General features: G+C 47.2%; 1 protein-coding gene across 1 annotated transcript; it reads right to left on the bottom strand.

Annotated features, from left to right (window-relative positions):
- Positions 1-147: 147 nt before the first annotated feature.
- Positions 148-8,639, bottom strand: LOC121838809 (synaptic vesicle glycoprotein 2B-like; the record flags this gene model as incomplete). Its single annotated transcript, XM_042312254.1, has 7 exons — positions 148-268; positions 594-797; positions 2,011-2,144; positions 2,263-2,427; positions 2,656-2,744; positions 6,423-6,536; positions 8,550-8,639. Coding segments are annotated over 7 exons (917 nt in total), but the record flags the coding sequence as incomplete, so codon positions are not given.
- Positions 8,640-9,000: the final 361 nt, after the last annotated feature.

Raw genomic sequence — 9,000 nt, 5'->3', positions numbered from 1 at the left:
AAACTCCTTCAATTATTCACAATTTCCAATGACCACCTAAATCCCTCATCATGAACAACACAGACATCCGTCTGATACCAGGACATTGACATGGGGATTGTGGTTCTCTGTACCTTTTAGCAGAAGGTAGATTTCTACTGTGATAACCTCCAGTCCGTTCCAGGCCGCGCTGGTAGCGTAGAAAAGGCACTGAAATAATATAACTGCCCCTGACTGAAGCTGAGGAGCAGGAGGAACGTACAAACTGCTGATATCAGCATAGAACCACCTGGTGGAGAGAGAGACAGAGACAAGAGACAGAGAGAGAGAGAGAGAGAGAGAGAGAGAGAGAGAGAGAGAGAGAGAGAGAGAGAGAGAGAGAGAGAGAGAGAGAGGGAGATGGATGGAGAGACAGAGAGAGAGAGACAGAGAGAGAGAGAGACAGAGACAGAGAGAGAGAGAGAGAGAGAGAGAGAGAGAGAGAGAGAGAGAGAGAGAGAGAGAGAGAGAGAGAGAGAGAGAGATTTTTCAGAGTTGCTGCCATAGTTTCAGGTTGTTTTGTACCCATTGATTATTTTCCCACTGAGCCACATACGTGTCTTCACTTCCCTCACCTATAATTTTGATCCTTCCTATCTTGTCCATGAAGAGGGCTGACAGGATGTTGCCTGGCAGTGTCGCTAGACTCCCCAGGAAGCTGACCATGTAGATGACGATGTCGTTCTCCTCCTGGAAGTTCAGATGGCAGCCTTTCTTCGGATGGAGAAACGTGGCATTTTCCATCCGACAGTCTATAAACTTAGAGTCTTCCCAAAGGTCTGCCAGTCACGGAGATAAAGGACAGTCCCAAATGAGATCATAAGGGGATCTGTGCTCTGTTCAACGTCACGTTTACAGTGCATTCAGAAAGCATTCAGAACCCTTCACTTTTCCTACTTTCTGTTACATTACAGTATTACTCTAAAATGTTTTGTTTTTTCACTCATACATCTACACACAATACACCAAAATTACAAAGCAAAAACAGGATTTTAATTTTTTTTTAAATTATTTTTATATCCAAAAACCTCCATTTGGTTGGCGCGTTTCGTTGAGTAATCCACAGGATTGTGTTGATCACGACGGGCAGACGAAAATTCCAAATAGTATCCGTAAAGTTCGTAGAAACATGTCAAGCGTTTTTTATAATCAATCCTCAGGTTGTTTTTACAATAAATGATCGATAATATTTCAACCGGATGGTAGCTTTTTCAAAAGGAGAGAGAAAAGGTCTGCTCCAAGCTGCTCGCGCATGCAAAACTCTGGGGACACACAGCTATCCACTGACGCGATGTGATCATTCTCGCTCATTTTCAGAATAAAAGCCTAAAACTATGTCTAAATACTGTTCACACCTTGTAGACGCTGTAGGGAAAGGAATCTGGTTGATATCCCTTTAAATGGAGGGTAGGCATGCAATGGAACAGAGGTTTCAAAATAACAGCACTTCCTGGTTGGATTTTCCTCGGGTTTTCGCCTACAATATCTGTTCTGTTATACTCACAGACAATCTTTTGACAGTTTTGGAAACTTTAGAGTGTTTTCTATCCTAATCTGCATATTATATGCATATTCTAGCTTCTGGGCCCGAGAAATAGGCAGTTTAATTTGGGCACGTTTTTCATCCAAACATCAAAATACTGCCCCCTAGTCTCAAGAAGATAAGTATTTATTTTTTATAAATTAGCAAACATTTAAAAAAAAAAAAAAATCAGCTTTGTCATTGTGAGGATTTAGGTGTAGATTGACAAGGATTTTTATTTTGAATCCATTTTAGAATAGGGCTGTAACGTAAATAATGTGGAACATTTTGAGGGGTCTGAATACCTTCCGAATGCACTGTACATCACACACATAATACACCTCACATATCAATGGCTAAGGTTAACAGCAAGGGAAACATTGTACAACCTTGTCTGGTCTCTCTATGGCGCTTGAATCAGGGACAAATGGATTGATTTGTGAGAATTCATGCACAGATATAACACCTACCTGTGTTATAGAAGACCGTGTTCTTGATGGTGCAGTTCTCAAAGTACGTGTTGGTCGACCTGACGTCCTCAAAGTAACAGTTCTCAAACAGGGAATCTTCAAACTTCACAGACTTGATCTCTATATCCATGAACCTAGATAAGAGATAGCACAAGGTTTTTTTAGAGAGAGAACAGCCCTGCTTCAGGGAAGATATCTGACAACATCGTAACGTACTAGTTGTCCACTCAAAATATCCCATCTGTGACATACTTGTCATGGACATATTCTCCCTCTTTGTGGATCTGGTTGACCAGGGAGAAGTTGAAGTGGAATCGCTCCACTCGTTCTCGATGGAAGAGTTTCACCTTGGACTCGTACTCCTCATACTGCATGTACTTGATCATGTCAGGGAACCACACCGACAGTCCGTGGTAGCTGAGACACAGAAGTAACAGTCAACCGTCATGATTGACACGTCCAATAGTGACTTGGCAGTGCTCTCGACAGGTAGCAAGCTATCACGTGTTAGATATGCAGGCGTTCCCCATCTGGAGAGCTTTGACTGGATTGGATATCTCCTGTGTTGGTTGAGGAGCACCTGATGGGATAACAAGGGGGTCTGTTGAATATACTCACAACAAAAGGTTACTACTGTTTGTTTACCTGAAGGCCATGGTGAACCAGACGATAGCCAGGAACAGACCCTGCAGTCTGAGGTCTGGTGCTGCCAGGGACATCACGTTCTGCATCACCTGGAGACATAGAAGCAACAACACAAACAAGTCATCCTCCTGGTTCAGACACACTCTTATCAGCAGTGCTATTGACAGTTTTCAACACAGTCTTATGAGCAGTGCTATTGACAGTTTTACAAACACTCTTATGAGCAGTGCTATTGACAGTTTTCAACAGACTCTTATGAGCAGTGTTATTGACAATGTTCAAAAACTCTAACATTTTAAATCAAGAATATGTATTGTAGCAATCTAACACCTAGCATCCTCCTAGTGTTTAGGATCTCTTGGTGTAATGGCTGAGGTGTTGTGTTGACAGTCGCTGGACACTGATTGAATCCCGGTTGGGGCTCCCCCTGAAATGGTTACTTTGAGGAGGTTGGTGTCTGACAGTCCAGCTGTTACATGTTGGAGGAGGTTGGTGTCTGACAGTCCAGCTGTTACCTGTTTGAGGAGGTTGGTGTCTGACAGTCCAGCTGTTACCTGTTTGAGGAGGTTGGTGTGTCTGACAGTCCAGCTGTTACCTGTTTGAGGAGGTTGGTGTCTGACAGTCCAGTTGTTACCTGTTTGAGGAGGTTGGTGTCTGACAGTCCTGCTGTTACCTGTTTGAGGAGGTTGGTGTCTGACGGTCCAGCTGTTACCTGTTTGAGGAGGTTGGTGTCTGACAGTCCAGCTGTTACCTGTTTGAGGAGGTTGGTGTCTGACAGTCCTGCTGTTACCTGTTGGAGGAGGTTGGTGTCTGACAGTCCAGCTGTTACCTGTTTGAGGAGGTGGTGTGTTTGACGGTCCTGCTGTTACCTGTTTGAGGAGGTTGGTGTGTCTGACAGTCCTGCTGTTACCTGTTTGAGGAGGTTGGTGTGTCTGACAGTCCTGCTGTTACCTGTTTGAGGAGGTTGGTGTCTAACAGTCCTGCTGTTACCTGTTTGAGGAGGTTGGTGTGTCTGACAGTCCTGCTGTTACCTGTTGGAGGAGGTTGGTGTCGGACAGTCCTGCTGTTACCTGTTTGAGGAGGTTGGTGTCTGACAGTCCTGCTGTTACCTGTTTGAGGAGGTTGGTGTGTCTGACAGTCCTGCTGTTACCTGTTTGAGGAGGTTGGTGTGTCTAACAGTCCAGCTTTTACCTGTTTGAGGAGGTTGGTGTCTGACAATCCAGCTGTTACCTGTTTGAGGAGGTTGGTGTGTCTGACAGTCCTGCTGTTACCTGTTTGAGGAGGTTGGTGTCTGACGGTCCTGCTGGTACCTCTTTGAGGAGGTTCGTGTGTCTAACAGTCCTGCTCTCACCTGTTTGAGGAGGTTGGTGTGTCTGACGGTCCAGCTGTTACCTGTTTGAGGAGGTTGGTGTGTCTGACGGAACAGCTGTTACGTGTTTGAGGAGGTTGGTGTGTCTGACAGTCCTGCTGTTACCTGTTTGAGGAGGTTGGTGTCTGACAGTCCAGCTGTTTCCTGTTTGAGGAGGTTGGTGTGTCTGACAGTCCTGCTGTTACCTGTTTGAGGAGGTTGGTGTGTCTGACACTCCAGCTGTTACCTGTTTGAGGAGGTTGGTGTGTCTGACAGTCCTGCTGTTACCTGTTTGAGGAGGTTGGTATGTCTGACAGTCCTGCTGTTACCTGATTGAGGAAGTTGTTGTCTGACGGTCCTGCTGTTACCTGTTTGAGGAGGTTGGTGTCTGACAGTCCAGCTGTTACCTGTTTGAGGAGGTTGGTGTGTCTGACGGTCCTGCTGTTACCTGTTTGAGGAGGTTGGTGTGTCTGACGGTCCTGCTGTTACCTGTTTGAGGAGGTTGGTGTGTCTGACAGTCCTGCTGTTACCTGTTTGAGGTGGTTGGTGTCTGACAGTCCAGCTGTTACCTGTTTGAGGAGGTTGATGTGTCTGACAGTCCTGCTGTTACCTGTTTGAGGAGGTTGGTGTCTCACAGTCCAGCTGTTACCTGTTTGAGGAGGTTGATGTGTCTAACAGTCCAGCTGTTACCTGTTTGAGGAGGTTGGTGTCTGACAGTCCTGCTGTTACCTGTTTGAGGAGGTTGGTGTGTCTGACAGTCCAGCTGTTACCTGTTTGAGGTGGTTGGTGTCTGACAGTCCAGCTGTTACCTGTTTGAGGAGGTTGATGTGTCTAACAGTCCAGCTGTTACCTGTTTGAGGAGGTTGATGTGTCTAACAGTCCAGCTGTTACCTGTTTGAGGTGGTTGGTGTCTGACAGTCCAGCTGTTACCTGTTTGAGGAGGTTGATGTGTCTAACAGTCCAGCTGTTACCTGTTTGAGGAGGTTGGTGTGTCTAACAGTCCAGCTGTTACCTGTTTGAGGAGGTTGATGTGTCTAACAGTCCAGCTGTTACCTGTTTGAGGTGGTTGGTGTCTGACAGTCCAGCTGTTACCTGTTTGAGGAGGTTGATGTGTCTAACAGTCCTGCTGTTACCTGTTTGAGGAGGTTGGTGTCTGACAGTCCAGCTGTTACCTGTTTGAGGAGGTTGGTGTCTGACAGTCCAGCTGTTACCTGTTTGAGAAGGTTGGTGTCTGACAGTCCAGCTGTTACCTGTTTGAGGAGGTTGGTGTCTAACAGTCCTGCTGTTACCTGTTTGAGGAGGTTGGTGTCTGACAGTCCAGCTGTTACCTGTTTGAGGTGGTTGGTGTCTGACAGTCCAGCTGTTACCTGTTTGAGGAGGTTGATGTGTCTAACAGTCCAGCTGTTACCTGTTTGAGGAGGTTGGTGTCTAACAGTCCTGCTGTTACCTGTTTGAGGAGGTTGGTGTCTGACAGTCCAGCTGTTACCTGTTTGAGGAGGTTGATGTCTGACAGTCCTGCTGTTACCTGTTTGAGGAGGTTGGTGTGTCTGACGGTCCTGCTGTTACGTGTTTGAGGAGGTTGGTGTGTCTGACGGTCCTGCTGTTACCTGTTTGAGGAGGTTGGTGTCTGATGGTCCTGCTGTTACCTGTTTGAGGAGGTTGGTGTGTCTGACAGTCCTGCTGTTACCTGTTTGAGGAGGTTGGTGTGTCTGACGGTCCTGCTGTTACCTGTTTGAGGAGGTTGGTGTGTCTGACAGTCCTGCTGTTACCTGTTTGAGGAGGTTGGTGTGTCTGACAGTCCAGCTGTTACCTGTTTGAGGAGGTTCGTGTGTCTAACAGTCCTGCTGTTACCTGTTTGAGGAGGTTGGTGTGTCTGACAGTCCTGCTGTTACCTGTTTGAGGAGGTTGGTGTGTCTGACAGTCCAGCGGTTACCTGTTTGAGGAGGTTGGTGTGTCTGACAGTCCAGCTGTTACCTGTTTGAGTAGGTTGGTGTCTGACAGTCCTGCTGTGACCTGTTTGAGGAGGTTGGTGTGTCTGACAGTCCTGCTGTTACCTGTTTGAGGAGGTTGGTGTGTCTGACAGTCCAGCTGTTACCTGTTTGAGGAGGTTGGTGTCTGACGGTCCAGCTGTTACCTGTTTGAGGAGGTTGGTGTCTGACAGTCCAGCTGTTACCTGTTGGAGGAGGTTGGTGTGTCTGACGGTCCTGCTGTTACCTGTTGGAGGAGGTTGGTGTGTCTGACGGTCCTGCTGTTACCTGTTTGAGGAGGTTGGTGTGTCTGACGGTCCAGCTGTTACCTGTTTGAGGAGGTTGGTGTGTCTGACGGTCCTGCTGTTACCTGTTTGAGGAGGTTGGTGTGTCTGACGGTCCAGCTGTTACCTGTTTGAGGAGGTTGGTGTGTCTGACAGTCCTGCTGTTACCTGTTTGAGGAGGTTGGTGTGTCTGACAGTCCAGCGCTGGAAGGATGTTCCAGTGTCACTCTGGATCTCAATGAACTCATCCTCCTGGGTCTTAGGAGTCGTGATGTTGGACACCTGACAGGAGGGACAGGAGAGATTATATCACATTATAATGTTGGAGAAAAAAATAGTGATTATATAACATTAGATTGAACTAGGAGTATGGTTCTCCTGACTGTACTAGAGGAGAGTTGGTTTGACCGGTGGTGTACTCACAGTGAATACCCTCTCTGGTTGACTGTACTAGAGGAGCGGTGGTGTACTCACAGTGAATACCCTCTCTGGTTGACTGTACTAGAGGAGAGTTGGTTTGACCGGTGGTGTACTCACAGTGAATACCCTCTCTGGTTGACTGTACTAGAGGAGAGTTGGTTTGACCGGTGGTGTACTCACAGTGAATACCCTCTCTGGTTGACTGTACTAGAGGAGAGTTGGTTTGACCGGTGGTGTACTCACAGTGAATACCCTCTCTGGTTGACTGTACTAGAGGAGAGTTGGTTTGACCGGTGGTGTACTCACAGTGAATACCCTCTCTGGTTGACTGTACTAGAGGAGAGTTGGTTTGACCGGTGATGTACTCACAGTGAATACCCTCTCTGGTTGACTGTACTAGAGGAGCAGTGGTGTACTCACAGTGAACACCCTCTCTGGTTGACTGTACTAGAGGAGCAGTGGTGTACTCACAGTGAATACCCTCTCTGGTTGACTGTACTAGAGGAGCGGTGATGTACTCACAGTGAACACCCTCTCTGGTTGACTGTACTAGAGGAGCAGTGGTGTACTCACAGTGAATACCCTCTCTGGTTGACTGTACTAGAGGAGCAGTGGTGTACTCACAGTGAACACCCTCTCTGGTTGACTGTACTAGAGGAGCAGTGGTGTACTCACAGTGAATACCCTCTCTGGTTGACTGTACTAGAGGAGCAGTGGTGTACTCACAGTGAACACCCTCTCTGGTTGACTGTACTAGAGGAGCGGTGGTGTACTCACAGTGAATACCCTCTCTGGTTGACTGTACTAGAGGAGCAGTGGTGTACTCACAGTGAATACCCTCTCTGGTTGACTGTACTAGAGGAGCAGTGGTGTATTCACAGTGAACACCCTCTCTGGTTGACTGTACTAGAGGAGCAGTGGTGTACTCACAGTGAATACCCTCTCTGGTTGACTGTACTAGAGGAGCAGTGGTGTACTCACAGTGAATACCCTCTCTGGTTGACTGTACTAGAGGAGCAGTGGTGTACTCACAGTGAATACCCTCTCTGGTTGACTGTACTAGAGGAGCAGTGGTGTACTCACAGTGAATACCCTCTCTGGTTGACTGTACTAGAGGAGAGTTGGTTTGACCGGTGGTGTACTCACAGTGAATACCCTCTCTGGTTGACTGTACTAGAGGAGCAGTGGTGTACTCACAGTGAATACCCTCTCTGGTTGACTGTACTAGAGGAGCAGTGGTGTACTCACAGTGAATACCCTCTCTGGTTGACTGTACTAGAGGAGCGGTGGTGTACTCACAGTGAACACCCTCTCTAGTTGGCTGTACTAGAGGAGAGTTGGTTTGACCGGTGATGTACTCACAGTGAACACCCTCTCTGGTTGACTGTACTAGAGGAGCGGTGGTGTACTCACAGTGAATACCCTCTCTGGTTGACTGTACTAGAGGAGCGGTGGTGTACTCACAGTGAATACCCTCTCTGGTTGACTGTACTAGAGGAGCGGTGGTGTACTCACAGTGAATACCCTCTCTGGTTGACTGTACTAGAGGAGCGGTGGTGTACTCACAGTGAATACCCTCTCTAGTTGACTGTACTAGAGGAGAGTTGTTGGTTTGACCAGTGGTGTACTCACAGTGAATACCATCTCAGGGTGACTGTATTAGAGGAGAGTTGGTTTGACCGGAGAGTTGGTTTAACCAGTGGTGTACTCACAGTGAATACCCTCTCTAGTTGACTGTACTAGAGGAGAGTTGGTTTGACCGGTGATGTACTCACAGTGAACACCCTTTCAGGTTGACTGTATTAGAGGAGAGTTGAACACCCTCTTTAGTTGACTGTACCAGAGGAGAGTTGGTTTGACTGGTGGTGTACTCACAGTGAATACCCTCTCAGGTTCTCCCTTGGCCTTCCAGTTGGTATCATGGACCTGTCTCAGAATCATCCAGGCCTCGTCATGTCTCCCATTCTGAGAAGAGACAGACAGAAACATCTGTCTGTCAGAAACATCTACATCATCTACATCACATGTAGCTACTGGAATATACAATGTCATAGAAGATGGAATATACAGGTACAATCTTAGAAGAAATGTGCTATCTAGAACCTAAAAGGGTTCTTCAGCTGTGCCCGTAGGATAACCCCTTTTGGTTCAAGGTGGAACCCTTTTTGGTTCCAGAAAGAACTATTTTGGGTTCCATGTAGGGGTTCCATGTCCCAAGAACATTTTGGAGAACCCTTTTTGCTTCCAGGTGGAACCCTTTTGGTTCTACATGGAACCCAAAAGAGTTCTACCTGGAATCAAAACGGGTCCTACCTGAGACCAAAGG

Source organism: Oncorhynchus tshawytscha, unplaced genomic scaffold (assembly GCF_018296145.1).
Source record: "Oncorhynchus tshawytscha isolate Ot180627B unplaced genomic scaffold, Otsh_v2.0 Un_contig_14849_pilon_pilon, whole genome shotgun sequence".
In the NCBI taxonomy this organism is placed as follows: Eukaryota; Metazoa; Chordata; class Actinopteri; order Salmoniformes; family Salmonidae; genus Oncorhynchus; species Oncorhynchus tshawytscha.
This window is presented reverse-complemented; position numbering and strand designations above follow the sequence as displayed.